General features: G+C 40.7%; 1 protein-coding gene across 3 annotated transcripts in view; it reads left to right on the forward strand.

Annotated features, from left to right (window-relative positions):
- sgcd (sarcoglycan, delta (dystrophin-associated glycoprotein)) overlaps positions 1–25,439 on the forward strand; it is a 458,641-nt gene that overhangs the window by 347,158 nt on the left and 86,044 nt on the right. For all 3 annotated transcript variants that reach the window (XM_039618529.1, XM_039618530.1, XM_031750357.2), the window contains 2 exons: positions 9,596–9,697; positions 22,093–22,180. In XM_039618529.1, coding sequence (XP_039474463.1) covers positions 9,596–9,697; positions 22,093–22,180 — 190 coding nt within the window. The remainder of the gene's footprint in view (positions 1–9,595; positions 9,698–22,092; positions 22,181–25,439) is intronic.

The following is a 25,439-nucleotide window of genomic DNA, read 5'->3' on the forward strand; positions in this document are numbered from 1 at the left end:
CTGGGTACACCAGGACAGGTTGTCAGTGCATCGCAGGGCTCGCTCAGAGAGACGACGACTATTCATGTTCATACCTTCTGCCGATGTAGAATTACCAGTTAATTTAAATGTCTTCAGTTTAAAACCTCAGTCTCTAAATGGAGAATTTACCTGAAGTATTAGTGGAGACAAAGAACATACCACACCAAATGTAGTGATGTGCATTTAGTCAAAAAGATTTTAAAAAGCCTCTTTGTTGGAGCTTAGTTAGATCCAGTTACCCAAGATCTATCTTACTGGGTTGCTCTGTTTGTCACTGACTTCTGATCCTGTTAGTAGGCAGAGGAGAGCACTTACTGTAGACATGTACAGGACAATTGTTTCTGCATATTTCACAGCTCCTGATGTTTGCTCTTCACACTCTGTGAGAATAAAAGAAGAGTTTATGTTTTCTGTTTATTGAAAACACCTACATTAACGTACCCTCTGGCAATGCATCTTATCGTCTTTATTATGGGCCTAGTTTTCTTCAAGTGTAGCATTGAACTGTGCAGCACTTGATCCCAGAATAACTCCTGTGTAGGAGTATTCAAACGCAGCTTTTACTTTTAAGCATGCAGAAGTGTGATTAGCTCGGTGGTATGCAAAAAGTCTCACTCCTTGTAGTATTTCCCCCAGAGACGTCTATATTTGCTTTAGCCTCGGGTGGTGGCTTGATGCATATCGATGCAGACGCTCAATAATAGGCCAAGAGCTCCACATTATTGACAGCAGCGACTACTGGCTCGTTGAAGACGTCTGCTTCGGTGAAGGAGAAGCAGGAGCATGACAGACAGACAGAGATGGTATGGATAGAGAAATAGGATACAGATAAGAGGACAGATATGAGCAGAGAGAAGATCCAGTGTTACATCAGTCTTTATATGTGCTCCTCGCTGCTCCTCTCCCCCTTCCTTGTCATCAACCCCCCTCTGTCTCTGCTGTAGCACACAGCTGGGCCAAATAAATCTGGAGAATAAGAGAGGGAACTGGAGGCACAAATGTTATTTGCAAGACAGACATTTCTTCCTGCGCTCATACACCAACACAGGTCCAGGTAAACAGAGAGGCCATGGATATAGCACAGATTCTCAATGAAACAAGTAAACACGCACGAAAAACAATATATTCTCAATAACTATCAAGCTTATGTGGAGGTGACAGTGGAGGGAATGCCGGACCGAGTGGAGATCAATTTAGTCCTTATTGCAGCAAATGCTGTGGAGAGAGAGAAAGGAACAAAGAGCAAAAAGAGAGATTAAGATGAGGAGAGTCCTGCACACGGAGGGAGCTCGGTACATGTCTGATGATTTATATACAAATCTGTCATGACCTCAGAAAAGTAAGGGGAATAAGAAACAGGCTAAGACCGACAGTTTAAACAGCATAAAATGATGGGCAGGTTTATTTGAAATGTAGGCAAATATTCCTGCAGCTTACCTGGTTTATCTTCTGAGAACACTGATTCGATGTTATGATTGGGAGATTCGATTTTACTCTTCCTGCATTTTATACTTGCATGATTTTTAAATAACAAATGTTTTAGAAAAAGAAAAAAAGTGAAGTTGAACCCATTCAAGGCATTCAACGGCTAATCCTAACGCCAGTTCTGTCAAATCTCACATCTCGTTTAGTTGGTTTAGTACCTACTGCCTCTGCAAGCTGCTTTGTAACCCAACGCCAGCTTTCACTCTTAATGACGTGCACTCTTTTTCTATAAGAGACCTGTGGTGTAAAAGGGGAAAAAAAAAATCTGTAGCCCGGATACCAGAAAAATAAAAGTTACTAAAATTAATGTTAATGTTAACATCACAACCCTAATTAACAGCTGACTGTTATTTTTTTAAATAAAAGGTTCTTTTTATGTGCGAAAACAATGAAATTACCTATAAATGTGGTCAAACACTGCTGCAGTGCAAATGTACTGTTGTTAATTACACTCTGCTGTTATTTGGTTAATTGTTAATTGTTAATTGGTTTTGACATCTAACTTAGAAAGAAAGAAAGAAAACTTATTACTATAATTAGTTTTTACATTAAAAGTTAGATAAAAACGTCATATTTATTACATCTTACTGTTAAAATGGTATTACTATATATAAATTAATTCAATTTATCTTTTTAAAAATCTCCAGAAACTCCTGATCACAGTTACAGTATACTATTGATTACAGATTGCATCAAATACAGGCGAGTGGTGGCTTTCAGACCACAGAGAAGCAAAATGCATTGAGCCAACAGCGTGTAGTTCCTTTGGATTTAGCAATAATGGTAGCTGATGGTAATGTTGCTGTTGAGCTGCTTGTGGTTGTTTGAAAATAAAGTAGGACTGGCAGATCCTCCCATGGACGACAGGCTTGTTTATTGGGCATAAAATTGCTCACAAAATGTCGATCGACTGATAAAATATTAACGTATAACTGTGTCAAAAGCTTCTCCTAAACTGGTGCTATCCACTGAGTATCTTGAATTATCTCCATTTGATTTGGAAAGAGTGCATTAGAAATGCATTTCATGTTGCTGGCACATGGAGCCGATCGTTGTTTTACTGAAGTTTTGCTTTAATTAAATAGTTTCTGCTACACATTCCCCAAAAAGCTACTGATGACCAAGAGCCGTGAACATGGAGAGCATATTTTGGTTGGCTTCAGGGTGACGACTTGATGATGGAAGTAAAAATATCTGGACAGTGAATAAAAACATAAGCAGTCGTACTGTGAAGGCTGTTGGCACACATTAAATAGCATTTAAATAGTCAACAGCAGCAGGCGTGCAGCTCTGAGATAAAACTATGCATGCTGAGTGTTCTTAGTGATATTCTCAGTATTATTGAACAGTTTTAGTATTATTGTCAAAGCAATGGCTGCCGTCTGAATCGTGTCATAATCTGCTCTGTTCGCTTTGCTCTGACAGCAGGTTACTTTAGATTTCATGCCGCCTGAGTAGCAGCACCTTCCAGTTCAAGCGGCAGACAGGGAGGGACAGAGGTGAAGAGAATGAATGGATGTAATGGAGGAAAATGTATTATTGCTGTTCAGGTAGAAAAATCGAGTGACAGTAAAAATAAAAGAGTGGCAGGCAGGGGCCAGGAAAAAACACGTAGCGAGAGGTATCTAAAAGTGACAAACAGGATGATCAGCACGGGGACTGAGCAAGGGGCAGGATTGCAAGAAGGTGATTCATGTCAAACTGCGAATCGCAACGAAGAAGAGAACAATGGGAGACGAGGGTAGCGGGTAGGAGAGAAGAGGTAAGAAGGCACACCTGAGTGTTCAGAGGCCTCTGTCCTGGTCAGAGCCATCCTGAATTATTCATGGCTCGCTGTGCCGGCTGCAGTGCACTGCTCACTGCAGAGAATAAAAAAGGAAAAGGTGAGGCGAGTCGAACTGCAGTTTTTCAGGAAGGTGAAGAATTAGATTTCAACTTCCATCTCATAGAAAGAATGATGTCATATCGAACGTGGCTGCACAGATAACCACCTGGCTCACCTCGTCAGTGCGGCTTCATATATCCAAAAATACGTTTGAAATTTAAATTGTTGCTTTTGTCCTAAATATTGCAGTTCCTGGAGCCTTTCATCCATAATGTGAACCATTAAAACTGCTTGGTTAAAACAGTGGCAGCAGGGAGACTTTGTCATTTGCAGAATACTTGGCTTGAATTGAAACAACAAAAGCAGAGTCACGAACACAGACTGAGGATTTTGTGTCTCTTGTTCCCCCTGACAGAGTCGAGACGAGGTTACGTTAGAAGTTATTTCCTTTCTCATTTATTTTAAGGTCATTTTAGTTCAAAATAAAAGTTTTATCTACACCGAGCATTTATGGAGATTATTAATCATTTGGCATCACTGAAAGGTGTAGTGTTTAAGTCACAGCTATAGGATGCAAATCCTTTAGTGTGGGTAGTGCATATGCTATGGATACTATATATATGTATTTCACATTTAGAAGCAGCCAATGTGTAGAATAAAAAGGAGCTGATTTCAAACTCAGCCCCAGCTTTTAGTCTCTCTGTGGTGCTGAGACAGTTAAACTCAAACAAATACATAAACATACTCGTATTAAATGGTTTGTTTAGCGACTCCTATCTCCCTCTGCAGCTGTGATGATTCTGATACTGTGTCTCACTGGGATACTTCTCTTTGGACATGTCCACATAGTACACTATGTTACTGCATACTTACTTGTATAGGGTGTGAATTTTAATAGAACCATGCTGTCATGATATAACAGGGCTTACCAGCACTAGCTGCCACATTTTATCAACCTTTATAACTTCATAAAGGTTGATAAACATAGTGTCAAATTCTTCTTTACTTAATACAAGAATTGAATATGCATAAATGCTAAACTATGTCACAACACCAAGTTGTAACCTCAGTGTCTACAAATGATCCGTAGCTGTTAACTGGCCAAACAGCTAGCATTAGCACCTTGTGGCAACTGTTGTTGTGATTTGGCGCTATGCAAATACAACTGAACTGAATTAGACTCACACAAAAAAATTTTTATCCAATCTTCCACTGACACAAGATTAATTTATGTTCTCAACACAACGTATATAAAAGAAGGAAATCACTGTTTAGAAATCCTCCAGCTCTGCTGAGCCTCATTGAAACCAGGCTGTGGAATCAGGGGACGGCGTATGCTTGGTAAACACTTACTGCTTCATCCCCCTTTCTGACTGTATTAGGGACTATAATTCACAAAATAAACATCTTTTTATATAATAAGTCTTAAAACAAGCAATTGAACTGGTCATGAAAATGTTTACTGCGCATTAAGAGCAACGGCCATTTTCCCATAGACCCCAATACCACAGGCGTTGCCCCCTGATGATAACATAAAAAGAAAAATGAAGGTTTCAGGCACGTCCATATCACTTATCAGACCCTGAAGCTGCACACCCGTGTTTCATCTATGGTCCTGCCATAGATGCATATACAATATATATAGTATGCACAGTATAACCAAGCAGGTTGTGCTTACAGCTAAGAACCAGCAGTAAAGAGTATCTGTGTAAATACAGGTTACAGGCAGAATTCCATAAACTCTGATTGCAGTTATAGTCTAATAACTCTGGCCTCATGCTTTTTAATTAATAATTAGGCGTGGGAGGATCAAATATATCAGAATAATAGAGTTTATTTTTTGGTTATGATCCAGTCACGTTCAACTGACTGAGCCTGAGGAAAAATAATTTTACAGAGTAAAAGTTACAGAAATCCACAAAACTCAGGTATAACCTTACTCATTACATTATTACTGGCTCTGAAATGGACTTCACATTAATTTCTGATGGACGTGAAAGGTTTGAGAGTCAGTTTATTTAATTATTTTTTTCCATAATTAAGTTTGAATTTTTCTGAACCGCAACATTCACCTATTGTGTTTTAAAGAAGCAAATCCACGTAAGTTGTTCATCTGAATGTCGGCCTACAGAGAAAGAGTGTGTTCTGATATCTCAGCAGAGGAGAAAATGTATGAAATGTAGAAACAGAGACTCTGAACTGTCTGAAGCACGTTATTTTTAAGTTTCATGCATCCTCGGGGATTTTAAATCTTCCGCTGGGCTGAACTCCGGGTGGACATTTCAGTAAACATGCATCGCATGAATCTCTGGTTACCTCTTTCTTAGAGTACCTGTGCTCCTGAAAAATGTAGAAGCCAGAAAATAAACACATCTTATTTCTTACAGTTGGCTTTCGTCATCAAAGTTTCAGAAATTGAGTTTAAATGACATCTGTGGGCCTTCGCTAACGGGCCCGCTGATTTCCACCAGGGGATAATTCGCAGTCGTGACACGTCCAGGACTCACCTCTTCGTTTCTGCAGTGGTGTCAGAATTTTAATACGTTTTGCACAGCGGGGGGACGGATTACATGGAGGAGGCTTGCAAACCATCCTCAGTTACTTTGGGATTTCAAGGGTCCTGATCTCCATTTGCTCGTTGGAACCAGGGGATCAAAAGACGGCGGGAAAACAAAAAGAAGAGTCTTTGCAGGAGGAGATCACATGAGCAGATAGCTGGCTTTTTTCTCTCTTTTCTTTATTTCACTATCACACTGACGCCTCTTATCTGGAGACAATCCAGTGAGTGATCTCATATAATATATATAATGACTGGATGGAAAGTGAAGGGTCAGCTGAGCCCGTTGTGTTTGAATCAAAGCAGCTCAATAGCAGATCTCTCACCAAATCTCCTCTTATCTTCAATGGTTAATATCCTTTGGTCTCTGCTTTGTAGACAGGCGGAGGCAACAGAAGCCTCTGTAACCCGGCTGCAATACCTTCGAATGACTGGCAACTTTTGTTGTATTTAAAACAATCTGACGGAAGGAGAACGATGAACTGTAACAGATGTGGTTTATTTTCAGATACCTTGACAGTATTTTGTGCTCCTTCGTAGCACTTGAGAATTTGCTTTTGTGACTAATTTCTGATAATTTCACTTTTACAGATATGTTTGCACAGATTCTTTTGTGAATGTCAGGAATTTGCCCTCTGCCACCTTAACTTGCTTAATTTACCAATTAAGTGTTTCGTATCCGTGAGCATTTGTTGGGGCAGGTTTCGTAAATGGACTTGAAAGAATTTTTACTCTGGATTGGTGAGTTTTAGTTTAAGGTTTCAGTTAGCTTGTTATTTAAAGAAGTCAGACTTCCTTCATTAATACTTTGGTGTTGATCTTTCTTTCTTGGGTCCTCCACACATTCAGTTCAATTCCATTTTATTTATACAGCGCCAAATCATAACAACAGTCGCCTCAAGGTGCTTTATATTGTTGTCAAGAGATGTATTCTAAGACACTTCTTCAGCTTCGAATCAGAGAGGAGAAACACACAGTTTCACCTGCAGCAAGGGCGGCCACAGAGCACTCGCACGGAAGTGAGGGCTCCGAGACTCGCACCCTGCCACTGCCCTGGTCTTTATTTATATACATCAGTGGGTGCGTTTGTTCATTACATTGGAATGTGGATGTGTATACGTATGTGTGTGCGCGTGTGTGCATGCGTGTGTGTGTGTGGGGGGGGGGGTCAGAGTGTGACCCCATAAAGACTTCCCTAAACCTGCTGGTCTGGAAGTCCAACAGTTCATCTAAACAAAAGGCACTTAGCCTAAAACAGACATAGATACGTTTATCCTACCATAAAACAATAAGAGAAGGTGTGAAGTGAAGATAAGAGTGTCCAGCTGTCACTAGCGTTGTGGGAAGAAATTTATAACAAGTCTTGTAGTGAACAACAGCCTAAGTCATCAAAAGGTCAACATGCAGTATTCTACCATGTGCAAACTTATATCATTAAAAGATTATACTGACTACTAAGTACAATTTTCTATTGACAATTGTAAGGTAGACCCTACAATAATACGTACAGAGAAAAACCCAACAATCATATGACCCCCTATGAGCAAGCACTTTGGCGACAGTGGGAAGAAAAAACTCCCTTTTAACAGGAAGAAACCTCCGGCAGAACCAGGCTCAGGGAGGGGCGGGGCCATCTGCTGCGACCGGTTGGGGTGAGAGAAGGAAGACAGGATAAAGACATGCTGTGGAAGAGAGACAGAGATTAATAACAAGTGCGATTCAAGGGAGGATTCAGGGTCACCTGGTCCAGCCCTAACTATATGCTTTAGCAAAAAGGAAAGTTTGAAGCCTAATCTTGAAAGTAGAGATAGTGTCTGTCTCCTGAATCCAAACTGGAAGCTGGTTCCACAGAAGAGGGGCCTGAAAACTGAAGGCTCTGCCTCCCATTCTACTTTTAAATACTCTAGGAACAACAAGTAGGCCTGCAGTGTGAGAGCGAAGTGCTCTAATAGGGTGATATGGTACTACAAGGTCATTAAGATAAGATGGGGCCTGATTATTTACGACATTCATACATACACAAACATCTATTTTACCAGATAAGCTTTAACAAAGTCATATTTTAAATGCACATAAACTACTCATTTGGCTTTCATTGTTCCCTGACTCTACTAGAGCAACTTTACATGCAAAAAGTTTGAGGTTTTGGTGCAGCACCTTCTTACATTGTGCTTAGCAACAACCTCCAGCACTCGCCAACCAGATGACCGTGGGTTGCCAGGTGTTCACCAGCTGCTCTGTAGACCTGTGGGACTGAGGCATACCGTTTAACAAACCACATTAAGATGAAATTTTACAACAACATGAATGTTTATGTCATGTTTTTGAGGCCTGGTTATAGAGCCCGTGCATTGATTGTAATGTAGTCAAAGTTGTCTTGCCAACTTGTGAATCAAATTTGACTCTATTCACATTCAGCTTTTTAAACTTGTGTTTTAAATGTAAGTTCTGTAGGAGCACTGCAGTACACCGTGTGCAGCTGTATTTTGGGCAGTTTGTGACGGTCTTTCCTGCACTGAAGAACCAGATCACACACCAGTCTCCGATAAAACCGAAAGGTTAATCTGTTTTCTGACCATCTGATTTGCAAAAGCGTTTGTCTCTGCTATTTCCTGGCTTAAACTTAACATTTTTGGCACAAATCACAGAATCCTGCTTTGAAATGGAAATATCCCTCCTGTCATTTGCATATTCAGTTCTTCCAGGCATTCTGGTCAGTTTGCATTGGCTGCAGTTACATACTGAACACCCTTTTGCTGTAAATATCTAAACAAACTGCTCAATTATATGTATGAATTCTGCACATCATGTTAGCCTATGGCTTAGTTTGTAATACTAATGCTGGAGTCAAGTATCGACCAATATCACTGCATTAAAAGAAGATTAGAAGAGATTAGAGGAGCTGCTCACCCAGAGATACAGTTTAATTTGTCTAATATGCTCTGTGTACAGTGTTTAGAGTTTGTATCTCTGTGAGTGCGAAACAAAATAACATCTTTCCTCACACCATCAGGTGTGCGTGTGATATTTAATTTTTTCCCCCTCACGCAGACATCTTGCCATATAGATAAATACCAGGTGCTTGTTATCAAGCTGCAGGTGTCAGAAATAAAGTGGCAGGTGTTGGACACACACAGCAACTCCTGTTCAAGGTTCAGCCCCATATTGGCACAGAATACACGGAGACAGCAGCCTGCAGAGGGTTAGCACGTGTAAACGCTCAGACCCGATGTTTGGACTAAGAAGAAAATATACATAAAGGTTGAATTCACCTTGTTTCCATATCGTCTGTATGTCCTCCTTAAATCCTGTGAAGCTGTTTTATGTAACTACATGCAGACTCAGATGATTCTGGGAAAATGAGTCTGTTTCACCTTAGCTCGCACAAATCTGTTTTTTCCCATCATTTGAGGTTATTTCAGTAAATGCATATCTAGAAAGTGAACCCTGGGCTTTGAATATTTAATCACAAATATTACACTTTCATGTTAAATGAGTTAGTGCAAAGTGCTGTTTGCTGATACCAAACTGTCAAGCAGTAATTGTTGCAGTGATTGTGCTCCAGCAGCATCAACACTTTATTCATTTGAAATTCACATCTGTGATCTGTATTAGCTGTAATGCAATTTGGATGGATATAGATATAAAAATAACATATGTATGTGAAGATAATGTCCTAATTGCGAGTGTGTCTTTCTCCTGCACAGGACGGGATGGGAAACCTCAGAATAACAGAGAAGGGCCTGAAACTGGAGGGGGACTCTGAGTTCCTCCAACCCCTCTATGCCAAAGAAATCCAGTCCAAACCAGTAAGTGACTCGCATGAATGCTCACCTCACATGGCACATACTGCACTGCACACATCCATTTACATTTGACCCTTTTTTAAACGTGGAATAGGCTACGGAACATTTGTGCCTTCAGTAAGCTGTTAAAATGGAAGCTTTGTCATTCAGACGTGGGTGACTTTGCTATTAATGGTCCTTACAGCTACATTCATGCACACCATTTAAGAAAGAGCCATGAAAAAAGCAGTCGTATGAGCACAATATTTATCTTCTAACATGGGAGTCTACACAGTAAAGGAAGTGAGTATATCCTTGGTGTGACTGACGATGACAAGTGGTGCAGGAATTTGCCAAACCATTCAATGTTTTTCATCTAGTGATGAAAACACTGCAGTACAGCTAGAACTGTAACGTGGAAAGTTGTGCATGAAGTATTAAAAGCAAAAATAGTTCTTCTTCAGAAAAATGTTCCCCATCAGCGTTAAATACATTAATATTACTGCTGCATATGTTTAAGGTTGAACTCATTTTATATACTTAATTCTGTTTAATATTCTGTAAATCCTCCTCTAGCTTCTCTACATTACACACGTTTACAAAGGTGGTTATCAAGACTAAACCCATCTGTTATGATGCTAAATCACTGAAGCTTGTTTAGCTGATCATTCTGGCTGTTTCGACCCAAAGCATAGCAGATCTCAGAGTAGTGAAAGCTCAGCCAGCAGCAGCTGGCTTCCCATCAGTTTATCATAGAAGTTTGTCCACAGTGCACATGCACAAACCACCAGACAAAAAGCTATAGACCCACTCGTAAAACGGAGACAGCTACAGTTTCCTGTAAGTACAAAACAAGCGATGCTTTTAGCTACAGTAGCCGACCGCAGCCAGTAAAGGATGGATGCAAACGGATGAGGACATTTATGGTGTTACTGTCTAAGATGGAAGGAGATTGTTTTACAGTGAGAACTTTTAATATATGTCTATTTTTAGATTTGACAAGGCAAGAACAGTTTGCCTTGTTTGTCCTGTTAGAGCGCTGCTGCTTTATATTCTTCCATTATGGTAAAATACTGTGAGTTACTGTATTTAGGTCTTGTGATATCACCTTCTGTGTGACTTCGGCTCATTTTGTTATCCAAACCATCCAAAACAGTCAAAACTACCTCTACACATTCCCGTAACTCAGCGTATCCCACAGCAATGTGTGAAATGTGGTTAAATCACCATTTGAAATACTTTAAAATCAGCAGCAGCAGCTCATCGATACATTAGCACTTAGTCTATTTTATCACTCATCACATGAACTAAAAACTGTCTTTGTAAATTACCTTCTAGCAAAAATACAGTTTGTCTCATACTTTTTAGTGCGCTGTGAAACACTTGGTGCCTGACAATACTCAAACTGAGGTGAGACTGAGATGGTGTGAAGTGTCTAATGATGGTAGGTGTGGTAGTGGGAATTTGAGCTTCATGCAGTGAGGTTTAAGCATGTGAGACAATCCAGCTGGGACTCCGAGTGCTATCAACTCAACTGCACGTACGACAAGCTGATTTCAGCAAATGTCTAAACCTAAAAAAAAAAAATCAGAAACTATGTTAAAACAGGTTGTGTTGAAGCAGACGCGTGTTCTCAGAGGAGTAACTGATGATCTGACTTCTTTTTCCTTCCACATGTATTTGGGTCAGGTTATAATGCCAGCAGGCTAAAGCTCAGTAAATCTACTATTCTCCATTCACGCCTCCTCTGGAATCCTGAAGCATTCTCAAGTCCCATAAGATATGGCTGTCAGCCACTGCATATCCTCTCAGTCTGATGTGTCCAAAACCTCTACATGAAGAGAATTCCTTTGAGCTAAATGAACAGAGCTCGTGGTTTGACCTTCTCTCTAATGCATAAGTCTGTGTCTCACTGTTGGGGCCATATTTGAGGCTTTGTGGAACTGATGAATATCATACTTATATATATATATACCAACGCATGTTGTGTGCTGCTAGGTCACAATTGGATTTTAATTCTCACTGATTTTTTTTTTCAAACAATAAAACTGAACCGCATGTGTTATAACAAACAAAAAATCAAGCAGTCATCCTGTTAAATCGTGTTATATTGTAAAGTAAAACGATATTAGATATTAGAAAGAATGTTCCATGGCATCAGAGGGCTTTAGCAACAATAGGATCCAGTTTTATTTCCATTCATCCATTTTCTTCTGCTAATCCAGTTCAGGGTCATGAGACAGTTGGTGCCTATCCCAGCCTTGTACACTGTGGACAGGTTTCAAGGGAGACACAAAACCATTCAAGCTCACATTCACACCTGTGGCCAATTTGGAATCACCAGTCAAACTAAAATGTATGTCTTTGCACATGCTCAGTGGCTCCTCTGGCTTCCACCCACAGTCCAAATTTACCACAGAATACAATCCATACATGCCATACATTCTTAACTTAAAGTAAACCTCTTCCTGCTCTTTGAATTCGATAACTTATAACAATGATGCAGACAGATAAATCCTCACTTGTAGCGCTGGGGTGGGTTTTTCTCTTCATAGCTGAGAGGTTTGGGAGAAAATTCTCCAGTGTTCATTTCCACTTTTCAGACATATTTTGGGGAGATATTTGCAGACAGCAACATTAAGATAAGAAACATCTGAGGTGTCGTAAAGGCCGTCACTGCTTGGTTGTGTTTGTGCGTGGCCGGGATGTTTGTCCGTTTTTTCCCATGCTGCATCACATTTGGCCACGGTGAAGTCACCCAAGACTTTAAGCCTTAACAAAATCCAACTGGGTGAGGTATATTAAAAAAGGCATCACCCTCCCCGTGCAGTTGCTATGATACAGGAAAGAGTAAAATAGTTTTTAGTGGCAGGCTGGAAACTTGTTTTTTTCATGGCTGGAGGTGCTGGTCGTTTTAACATAGAGGTCTATGAGGATTGAACTGGCCATTAGAGGAAATGCAGTTTTTGGCTTCATTTTCAGCCTCAGGGAGGTTGTTGCCTGATCACAGTGAGCACGGTGTGGCTGTACTAGTGCAAATGTTTCAGACTTGCTGAGGAAACAAACAGGAGCAGCACACGCGTCAGTATTATCAGCACGTTTTCTCCCCGCGTTCTGCACTCAGCTACAGTTTCAGTGTTCCTGCAGTAGGATTTTTGGTGTTTACCAATCGAAATGCTGTCTGGCTGAGGTCCCCTGTTATGCTGCCTTTACAAATTAACATTCTGGGGTGCTTCCTGGTGTCCAAACAGCAACTACACGAGCATCCAGGCCTAGAAGATGTCAGAGAAATAGGAGAGATGGGCACGATAAAGTGATAGGGTCTCTCTCCCTTTGTCTTTTCTACTCTGGGAGCAATCATTGCTGTGTGCAGGTAGCGGACAGATGGTCCGATAATGCAGGAGAGCGGTATTCTTCATCTCTGCCGTATAGGCCCTCACCCAAGCTAAGAGGGAAGATGAGCAATGAAGAAGACAGAGCAGAGGGGATACAGGAGGGAGTCAGAGAACGGAGGAGAGCATATCAACAACGGAGATGGAGATGAGGAAGAAGGAGCAGCAGTAATAGAGACAGAAACAGCGAGACAGATGGAGGAGGACTGAATCAGAACGCCGGCGAGCTTGCTTTGACAGGCGGCGTGCAGGAGACAGCCAAGTTCAACACCAACTCAAACAAACACGGCGTGTTTGCAATGCAGTATCATAGCACTGTGAAATATTCATAATAAAAGGGTTTCCCTACTTGTCCAAGAAGCAGGAACAGGGGATAACAAATCCCCAGAGCATAAATTGGGCTCTGCATTCCGATATGTTCGTTAGGTGAAAGCCAAAGTTTGAACTCATCTATCAGGACAGATGGCTGATAACTAGCAAAGCAGCTCATAAAATATGAATACGTGTTGCTGCCGGACCAGCGCTGAAAGTGCGGATCATGTCTTCTGCTCTTGTACCGTGAAGAGGGATGAACGTAAAAACAGACTGAGAACAGGAAGTGAAAGGGCAAGTGGGAAGTAAAAGAGGGGACGTGATACAAAACAGCAGAGCTTAAGGAGAGATAAACAGAAAGAAGACGGAGAGAGGGATGAATGACTGGAGACTGAGCGAAGGATATGAGAGGAATAATGATAACCAGGAGGAGGCGATGGGAAAAGACCACTGCACAGTCAGCCAGGAGTGGATAAACAACAACTGCTAAATAAAAATTTTAAAGCAGTCCGCTCTGTATTTCCCAACACTCCTCCTAATGCTTCCTTTTATGCTTCGCTTGTCTAAGTGAAGTTACCGTTGTTATCAAAGGGTGACAGAAAGCTGCTGTAAGACGTGTCTCTGTCAGCAGGTCCTCAGTGCCTTCTTTGTTGTGTTTAAAGTGAAGGGGCAACAAGTTGGCTGCTCCGCATTTGCATAGAGTTCAAGTTCAAGCTATTTTATTCAAATCAGGGGCGTCAAGTGCAGCAAACTTCTTCTGGCAACTAATTGTACAAAAACTTTTAATCTAACCATCGTTAACTGCTTCGGGGCTGACATGCCATTGTAGTAATATAAGAGGAGACTTCCAGAAGAGCTGCAGTCAGTCAGACCATTAGAACCATCCACCCAACAAGTTGGACAAATGGTTGGCACTGAAAAGCAAGATTCTCGTGTACTTTCATCTAGAAGGCTAAAAAGCATTTAACTCTTCACCCTCAGGTTAGCGGGGGTAATCTTGTTTTTTCTGAATAAAGCCGTTTCGGTCATATTTCAGCCATATTTGTAGAGCCAAATGACTCAGAGGTTAGTGAGGGTGCTCTCTATGCAGAGACCACCCTCTATCCTGGGAAAAACCTGAATCTTTTCTAGTGGGCGTCAAGTTTTTATTGATATATACTGAGGTGTAAAAATGCATCATTACCCCTTTAAACTCTCAAACATTAAATAAGAGTAACGTAGCAGCAGAGAGTTGTGCATTTTCCAGTAAATCAAAATAAATGTTGACTTAAGTTAAGGAATATATGTGAAATCTCTAAATGTTTTTCTATGGTGACCGAAGCACACTGACAGACACAGACACTTCTCTCAGTCACTGACATTTGCTAATTAACACAACTATTGTGTTAACGTAATTAATAATGACTTGTGCCTCTTATGAGTTAATTCCTCATCAACCTTTAAATGCAGACTGTCAGAAATTCTCACTAAGCGATGGATTGGCTCTGTGTCGACCTGTTTTTACAATGTGTGGTTAAGTGTACGTAAAGATAAGTGACCTCTAGTGTCCATGTAACAAAGTGCACGTAAAAGGTGTGTAGGAACTGCATTTTTCAAGTCAAAGGTGTTTATACCTCGTCCACGTTAACTGCTTTGAAATCTGAGCTTTACCAAGAAAAAAAAGTTTGATGTCTCAGGAACACTTAGTATGAGAACAAAACAACAATGTGATGGTTTAGTTGGAGGACTTCTTGTATAAATGAAAATAGCAACTTTATGTCAAAAGATCAAGAACCGATTTTAAATATCAAAAGGACAAAACTGATATAAACCAGATATTTTTAGAATATTTTTAAATATGGTGTCTTTTAAAAACGATAACTGAGCAACTAAGCTCATAGATTAGTCAGCCAGAGCTATTCAATCACTGCTCATCTCCTGCATCTTCAAATTACCTTTGAGCTCTTCAAAGTGAGCCTCGACACTGTGGATTTATTTTCATTCAACCCAAATTTCCAAAATCAGCCAATGTTTTACTCCAGACAAATTGGTTCTTTGGCCCATCTCACCGAGGTTTAATTCAACCCTCGGAGCAGCTCTGCCACCAAGAAACATTTCTGCAACCAACTGTAATTCACACATCTCTCTTCTGGTCTCTCGCCTAACTCCTCTCTTCCTTCTTATTTTATTTTTTTTACTTATTTTTCCCTCCCAATTCCTCTCTGTGTGAGAGGCATCCTGCTGGGAGTAATATGGTCTGTTGCATTAGCAACAAAGAGAAGAGGGAGAGCGAGTGGATCAAAGGCACCGCACTACAATGAGCTAAACACGTGTGGTGTACACAAACAGCCCTGAAGGACTCCTGCTGCAGCCTCTCTGAGGCGTCTCAGAAGACAGCGGTGGGAAAAAAACCCTACATGAAGATGGAACGATAAGCTACCTGCTGCTGGAACACGGTGATGACTTTAAAGCTCAGGACTCGTTAACCAAGAATATTTGCTGCTGGCTAAACACATCAATTAGTACTGGCATCTACTGCGTGCTGCCATAGAAGTAATAAGAAATGTCTGTATAGTTATGTCAGTATTCATAATCTAAAATCAGTGTGGCTGCTATGTACCCAAGGAAATCTGAGGGGAAAACCAGCTCATTACAACTTGGACACAATTCTATAATGACCAAAACTCTGGCCAGCTCAATGTTTTGGTCCAGATTAAAATATCTGAACTATTGGAGGACTTTCCAAAGAAATTCGTTTGAGTGTGTCTGGCTTCACAGACTGAGCTACATTAAGTTTTTTTGACAGGAAAACTCCAAGTCAGGAAAGACTGATTAATGGGAGAATCATAAAGCATATTAATAAATGAATTAGTTATTGGATTGATTTATATCTGTAAGCTTACTACCTGAAGTCACACCAGAGATCCATCAGCATGTCTTCTGTGTGAGCTTAGTAGTGATGCAGGTCATTAGAGCTACAGTAAGATGTGAGCAGTGAGGCATGCAGTGAAAAACATGGAGAGATCTCATCCATTAACTGCCTGGGTCAGAATTCTGAGAGAAACTGAGGTTTCATGAACTAATGATGACCAAAAGCCATAAGCTGTGTGAAAAAGTTGGATGGAGCCACTGTAAAATCACCCATTGGTCTTTTTTTTTCTCATTGGTAGTGATTTGGCCACAGTCACTAACACCGAGCAATGACCATGACCAAAATTACTGCAGCCTTATGCAATGACCTTGCAGTGTTTGCTTTGAAGATGGGGAACGGGTCTGAAAATACTCTGCAAATACAGTTGCTGTCTTCAAAGGAATGTCGGTGCATCCAGAGAGAGTCAGTCTGCTGTCAGCTTACCATTGAAAGTGGTGAAGTTTGCAATAGCATGCAGAAATAGAGAAATTAAATTGTTGAAAAATGCATATTTTTTGCTTTCTACATAAACAGAAATTTATATAAAGTTACTCAGCCTAGTAACTAATTATGCAAGTAACTTGCTTTCACATAGGAATATAACCAGAATACAACAATATGCAGATGACACTGTAATCAGTTATTTGCAAAGTATTTGTTACAGAAGTCAGTCCAAGCTGGTCCTTGATTGTTTGGAGATGGGTTGCCTTCTACCAGGTGATGGTCTCTGACTGCTATGACTGTAGATTATACAGACCATGTGGAGTGTGATGTTGTGGGCCCAAAATGCAGACATGGAAAACAGGTGGGATTCAACGTTTATTGAGGCTGTTGCGAAGTCCAATGAAACAGAAAGTCCAAGAGGGACAAAGAACCAGGGAACACATTGGACATGGATATAGGAAACTCTAGTGGTACGTAACACCAGCACTATATAGAAGGATCATCAGGGAAGTGGAGACAGCTGGGGAAAACAAGACACAGCTGTAACAATAAAGCAAGTAACAATATTTGGAGAATTGACACAAGAGGACCTGTATTGGCCACCTGCAACCCTGAAATGGATAAGCAGAAGATGATGGATGGATGGATGGATGGATGGATGGATGGATGGATGGATGGATGGATGGATGGATGGATGGATGGATGGATGGATGGGATGAGAAACGCTGAGTGAAGAACTAAATGCTAACATAACCAGGAAATAAGATATTGAGACTAAATGCACCCCCCAAAAACATGAAGAAGATAAAAACACAGAAAACTAAGAATCCATCAGGAATAAGTAAAACTAGGAGAGCCCACAAACTCAGAATGACCCGTTACCATGACACTGACGGCGAAAAGAATTCAATGCACAATGTGGAATTTTTGGTTTCCCAGTGACTGCTGAAGGTTGCCTGTGACAGAACCAGCAACAAAACTGAAGCACAGATTTTAATATAACATAGTCTGTTCAAAAGGCTCCAGCAGCACAAACAGAGGTTCAGTTTAGTGACTGGAATTTGCAGCTACAGCTACAAGTAAAAATAAAATCCAAAATTTCAGCCACTTTACATTTCTTACAAAGAGGGAAACTATCCATATGCTGTTCCCATTTTTATATCAGATTGGCAACATGCACTTTTAGTGTGTATTTATACATGGAAGTCTGTGGGGATTGACTTGCTTTTGGAGCCAACCTCAGTTAGCACTCTAACATGAAGCATCCTCCAGGGCTGGAAAATCAAATCCAAACTGCAAACAGGCTGAAAACAAAAAATACTCTAGGCAGTTATATCAGTGATATATTATAATATATCTCTAGTGTTTAGTATTAATAATATATGAGCCAGTGACATAGTCAAAACATTGGTATCACTAGATTTGCATTCATAATAGCAGCAGGGATGACTGCTATCTCCATCTTTACATTCCACACAACATTAATATTCAGGAAATATATGAATAATATAACGTGGACTCTCTCCCAGTTCCTCAAAAGTGATATTAAACAATTGGATGCAGATTTGCAGGCAAAGTTTAGTTCTACTGATTCTGTAGAAGCGGGACCTGCAGTGAGTTCTGCCAGTTTCAGACTGCAAAAAAACTACATGACATGGAAAACTGAGAAATAAGCATCAGGGCTAGTCTATTTCCTGGAACTATTTGGTTCCAGTGTTTCTGTATTCTAGTAGTGAGTTTTCCTTAGTACTCTGCGTTTCCATGTCCTGGACTTCTGGTTTAGTGGGTTTTTTCTTTTCTTTTCTTCCTGCCACTCACTTGTTTTCTTTGAGTTTGCACTTGGTTGACTATCAAGCAATGCTGGGTATGTGACCATAATCTCCCTGTATGTCTTTGTAACCAACGAGTTTTCTTATTACAACTCTACAACACAAGAGATGGACTAAGGTTCCACTGATACAATCTACTCGATCAAACTCACTGACAGGCTAAGAGTTAGCCATGTGTTGCAAAAGCCTAAAAGTAGAATGATTTAAAAGCTAACGGTTTTATTTGAGCCACTGTTTAACTTTCCTGTCAGGAAAAGCCTGTGATTGGCAAGTGAGCAGTCCATCATTTGTGCTTACCTTATCATAGCAAGTATTCATGACTGAATGGCTGATGAAACACAAAATGCATCATGTAGTCTGATCCCTGTATGAGAATGCTGTTGAAATGAACTTAACTTATATATATTTATAGACTAAATGTTTTTATTAAGGCAAAAAGGCTTTGAAAGCCTGTCATTGCAAAGACACCGACTCTGTCACTGTCAAAGTCCTTCTAAAAGCAAATCTAAGCAGTTATCTTGGAAAGAATCCAGGTGGTTATTTTGAAGTCTGCACTTAAATGAGAAACAAGAGCGCCATAAATTCAATTTGAGCTTTTACTGCAGCTCTGCACTCCAGTTGAGTGTATAGAAATGTAGGTCAAATCTGATAAAAGCCCCTTCAAAGGTTTGCACACTTTGACCCAAAATAAGGTTTAAAAATCGCATTGTCATCCAATGAAGCCACTAACCGGATTCACATTACAGACGGAGGCAACACAGTTGCTTCAGTCAGAGCCCACGGAGCTCTGCGGGATGCTCCGGGAATGGTGGCAGCATTTTCCAGAGAATTCTTTGGTGATAACCTTCTCTTTGACCCTCTGCTTGTTGCTACTGCTGCATCAGTGCAGCATGATCAGCTAATAGAGGAAGGACAGCTGTGATCTTTAGCAGGGGACAATTCCTCCACAGATTTCTATTCAGGATTCTTGGAGTGCCGGGTCTCCTCCTTATATTTCTGGTCATTATTGTGACTCTTTATTAAAAATGCATTTAAGTGAAGCCCACTGTAAACACTGGTAGTTTGCTATTGTGCCTAGGCATGCTGGGGAGTCTCTGCTCACTCTTTAGAGCTGTTCAGCTGGAGACTATGAGGTTTTTCCAGTACCTCAGCTTGTCTGGGAACACACCGTCACCTCCCATTCGTCTTGTGTGTCTGGGTAGGCTTTCGCTCCTCTTTGCATTGAGCTGTCAGTAAAGGAACTCGCTGCAGTTTTAAGGATGTTTAAGTAGGATCCCAGTCAGATAGCTTTTAGTAACTTTCTGACTATAAACCTGGGCTCTGAGTGTTTTTGCACTGGTGTCTGTTTCTTCTAACCAAAGATCTTTAGCAACTACTAGAAAACACTGGAAATGTCATGTTCGCGTACCGGCAGGCAAGGAGAGGAGGACCCAAAATGCAGGTTTCAGTGAGACGAGGTAGAGCTCAAAGTACCGCTTTATTAGCAGGTTGCCGGTAAACAGTGGACCAAACTAAACTGGGAGAAATACAAGCTAATAGGCAGATACACACGGACAGAAAACAGAGTGCAGACTGAAGGTGAGTAGACATCAACGATACGACAGAGAACAAAGGTAACACGGGGCTAATATACACACGGCAGTAATCAAGGGATGAGGCACAGGAGGGGAACACACCAGGGAGAAATCACAGCTGATGAGACAGGGGAAGCAAACAGAATACACTGACACCAGACACGAACCTCCAAAGTAAAACAGGAAACCAGAAACAACTTACAAGGAGGCAGAAGACGCTGCACTTAATCTAGAACAATAAACCACACTATAGAAACATACCAAAATATAAAGAACTGAAGAAGCTGGGTCAAAATGACCCAGAACCGTGACAGGAAATAGTCAGTAAATTCCCTTTTTTGAGGGGAAACTTTGAATTGCAGATACTTTACGTTCTTTGGAGTGAATTATCTCTTCCTTTCAACTAATACGCACTGTTAAAAATAAATACATCTAACCTTACTGCCATGGCACCTTGGGGCAGCTGTGGTTCATAGTGGGTCATCCACTAATTGGAAGGTCGGTGGTCTGATTTATGGCTTCCTCCGACTGCGTGTCGAAGGATCCTTAGGCAAAATACTGAACCCCAAGTTGGCCGTGATTCATCCATCAGAACGTGTGTTTGTGTGTGAATGTTAGGCAAAGCACTTGAAGCATGAGGCTTGTAGTACGAAAACTCTGAGCGCTCAATTTGGGTAGAAAAGCAGTATGTAAGTACAGTCTGTTTACCTCAGGACACTGTTTTAAAACTACTTTCAAAGTACTTTAGACACACCTGGGCACTATTTGTCAAACTGACATTCAGAAACGAGTCCACAGTTAATGCAACACAAAGTGTAACTGTTCTCCAACTTATTAGTTTTACATTCAGTGCACACCTCATTGTTATTGTAATAAGTTCCTACTTGTGTATCATATATTGGATGTATTTACTGTGGGAACTTCAATAAGTTTGGCAAGAGCCATAATGTTATCTGTAATATACACACAAGGCATATCCCCTCCTCGGCTACGAGCGCAGCACAATGGTCAGGCCGTTATCTCTAATTAAGAAGTTGACTGAGGCATGAAGATTAGTCGGGCACAGAAAGAGCAGAGTGTCCAACGTGATCAGCATTACAGATTAATGCAGGGCACTCTGGGAAATGGAAGTTATCAAACGGAGCAGGAGGCTGAAGTCTGAATGCGGACAGTTATGGTGGTGTGTGTGTCTGAAGCCACACCTTTGTGGCTATCTCTATGTGTGTGGATGCATTTGTACTTTCATTATCTAGCAGCTGACTGAGGCCATATAAGACCAGCACAGCAAAGACATAAGGCAACAAAATCAAACGCAATGCAAGTGTGAGAGATTCAATGGCCATGCAGTGGGAGTGCTTTCAGCTAAATGCTGGTTAGTGGTGCAGTTGTAACATCAACATTAGATATTGGATTTTAATCATTTAAAATTTTCAACTGTTATGAAGAGAAGATAATCTGGATTCACGTGCAATCATGATATGCTCCAAAGCTCTTATTTTGTATTGAGCTATAAATCAACTGCACCCAATTTCTTTGCTGAAGCCCAAAAATTCAAGATAATTAGGTGATGGGAAGAAGCAAAGTAAATCTTATAAGAGGTTGAAGATGAAGCAGTGGTTCAAGTCAGTTGTGGCCCATTTATTTTTTGTACTCCTTTTATTTTTTTCGGTCCCCAGACTTGTGTTTATACCTTAGTCTAAGTCGCTGTCAGTGATAAGTAACCCTAATCGTAAAATTGGACACCTAAAAATATTAAAATGTAAGATGTTTGGCTTTTGAAAAATATCCCAGAGTTTCAGCAATCAGAGGACAAAAATAAAGACTCTAACTCAAACGAATAAAACTTTTTTTTAAACAGGGTTCGGGTTACTTGTCCTCATCGATAAAAACTTGGACTTCGCATGATTAAATAAACATTAGCAGCTTGATGACAGTTGCACCTTGATTTAAATGAGTTACCTGGTCGATCTCTCCGCAGGGCCGCCCACTGTTCCTGCAGTCATCCAGAAACGTGTCCGTCAATATCGTCAACAACAACAACAAGCTGCTCACACAGCTCGTCACAGGTAAGACTCGGCAGGAGAAACGCTGATTTTCATCGTTTTCATTAGAATCTGCACAGACAGACGTCACAGGCTGTGGTTAAACTGGAGGAGACCTGAGTTCCTTTGATTTTTACCTTTTCAGGTTTATTCATGAACTACGTTACTGGAACTGGTGACGCCTTTTTGTCTTCTATTACTTGACCTTCATTTTGCCAGAAAGCCGTTTGGGATTAAAACTTATTTTAGAAGAGAGACGTGGCAAAGATAGCAGCCATTAAATGAGGCACATTTAAGAATACACAAAGTTTTGGACCAAATCTTTCAAAACCAAAAGTATATTAGAAATCGAGGTCAATGCTCCGTCCATTCAGTTTCTTAATTGCAAAGGGGTTGGAGTCCACCCGGGTCATCATAGGGTTAGGTGTGCTATATGCTGGACAGGTCGTCAGCCCATCACAGGGACAAGTTTGACATACTCTGCCCATGTCAGTGAAAGTAAAACCAGATAACAAAAATATAGCCAATTGGGCTAAATGGTCACATGATGGTGATCACCAACTTGTTAAGTCAATACAGAGTTTCACAGTCTAGCTGTCAGCATCTTCACACAAGAATGGCAGTCTTGGTGGATCTGACCAATCAGAATCAGAATCAGAATTCTTTATTGATCCCAAGAGGAAATTATGTCACAAACATGGACAGGTGTACTGACAGCAAAGCTCATATTTTTGTAAAATTACAGTTTGCACTCTCTTTGTAAAATATGCAGATTGAACCCAAAACACAGCCTGTACAGCAGAGCAGCTGCTGCAGCAAAAGCTGAGCGAGGTTTGAGAAATCCTCCAGAAAAGGTGCTGATCAGAGAACCTTTTTTTTTTATATACTTCAAATCTAATACTCAGAACATAATCTACTCCAGCGAAGGTTGGGTCTTCTGCATAAGTTACCACAGAGTCACCACACACCTTGTTATAACCCCCTGTGCGTACCTCCTTGTGACTGCTTTGGTCAGGTTTACATTGCCACAGTCTCACATTGGTTGCAATGAAGACGCTAGCTCGTCTGCAAACTGTTGACAACAACTCACTAAGTGAAACTTTAAAAAGGCCAATGCAAACTGTAAATGGAGACCGTTGACGTATAAAGCAAAAGTGTTTGCAGACAGTTTGGCGTCTTCCATCCAAACTGCAGCCACAACAGTCTGGTAACAATCGAAGCAATCAAAAGGTTGTTTCTGGTTCCTTCTGTGCAACCTTCAGCAACCAATCACCAATCAGTCGGGGAGTAGACTTTTTTCCCCAGCAACTGGAAGTTGCCTGGGGGTCACCAACTGGAGGTCTTTAGGCCCATATGACTGCAACCTAATCCTGCTTCATACTACAGGCTTTAGTGTAAGCTCCATTACCCAACAAATAACTTCTAATAGCTTTTAAAATATTCACAGGAGATATTTCAAAGTCAACTAGTTTCATCACTTCTCCATCACAGTGAATTTTTTGAGGTCTGTTAAACTAAAATCATTCCATATTTCAAAGATTCAAGAACGTGAAGGGAACGTTTGTTTAGCATATGTTCTTCTACAGCATGTGAAATATTTTGCAACTCCCATATTTCTTTCTGAGAACCGTTTCTAATCCAGACTCTCATGTTTGAAGCAGCTGCTCCTGCTATCAGAAGTCATTGCCTTATTTATAATTAAGCATTTACACGTCGTGATTTTACTTCTCCTCTGATTCTTTTAAATATGCCAGCTGAGGTCTCAATTTCTCCTCCATTACTCTGTGATTGTGCTTTCTTCTTTACATCTCTTCATTCGCCACCTGTCACACTGATGGAGTTGACAGTTTTTGGTGAACTGAAATCACTCGGCGTAAACATGCTCGGGAGGCGTCTCTCACATTAAAAAGCAAGCTGACATTTGCCTCCCGAGTCTGAAGAGGAGGAAGATGAAGTCTGCTCGGATGCTTCTCGTCGATGACTAAGCGGCGTTCGTGTACGGGGAGGAACTCCACACCCCAGATGTAGAGTGACAGAATCAATTGTGCGCGTGTCAATCAGTCAGCCTCTGCGTTGGGTGTCTTCTACCACCGCGTGAGACAAAGCAATTTGGGATTGGGTGGAGCTGTCTACATTTTCTTGTTTGTTGTGACACCAGTCAGAGTTTTGTCAGCTCGCGCGTGAGGCTCTTTCCGGCACACATTCAGTGAAATGTGTCTGGTTTGCACAACCATGTTGCAGAGAGGATCGCTTCCACCAACAGGTCACATCTGGATGGTTGGAATTCTAAACATTTTATCACAAATATACTCGATGTTTCCTAGTTTAATCTGTTCTATGTAATATCTTAAACTGGCTTAGGCTGAATAATTCATGTTTTCTAATTGGATCAGAACTGTTTCAATTTTTCTGTTTCTAATTTATAAACTAGGAATAGCAAAAAATTCCAAATAAAAGAAAAAGAGTAACATTTAGTTGATATGTGATTGTTGCCTTATTTCCATTCTTCCTGTCCTTCAAAGCCACTTGAGATTCGTCTGCTTAATATGAATTAATGATCAGCAATTCCACTAATGGGATTAGGCATTGGTGACCAAACAACAATATCACAAAAGGCACTGTACTAAAATGTGACATCACACCTGTGGCCTCTTTAGCAAACGGGACGTCCATCCCTCCTTTCACTGTGGTTACATTTGATCAGAACACACAGTTAATCCAGTCTTTAAGTGATGACAAACGACTCTGTGTTTATTAAGTCTGTTGTGTATTTAACATGTTTTAATGCTTTGTGTCTTGTTCTATTTAATCTCAACAAGCCCCTAAAAACAGTCAGTGATCACTGTTGGCCTCTCTCGGTTTTTATTACCGCTGTTTATTTTAAAGCTCAGTTTTAAACCCTTACGCTGTAACTACAGCCCAGCCCATGCAGCAGTACATTAATGACTAACCTCGTATTGTGGATGGATTATCTCAGTTGTTCTCCTGACTGAAGTTTGGTCCGTTTACAGCATCCTGCCATGCGACTGCATTTGTCCCTAACCATCGGGAACCCTCGTGTTAACTTTTATCGAGTGGAAAAAAGTTAACGTGAGGGTTCCCGATAGTTAGGGACCTCCAGCTTCACTGTGTTTATATTATGTTAACATAGCTGTGTTGCTAGCGATCACGTAGCACATCATTATATACCAGCTAGCCCAACTTCAGTAACCTCTCATTCAGAACATGCTATATCATGTTTAGATGGAAACTAGCGAGCTAACTTCCTGCTAACTTCTAACTC

This window comes from Oreochromis aureus, linkage group 10 (assembly GCF_013358895.1).
Source record: "Oreochromis aureus strain Israel breed Guangdong linkage group 10, ZZ_aureus, whole genome shotgun sequence".
Taxonomy (NCBI): Eukaryota; Metazoa; Chordata; class Actinopteri; order Cichliformes; family Cichlidae; genus Oreochromis; species Oreochromis aureus.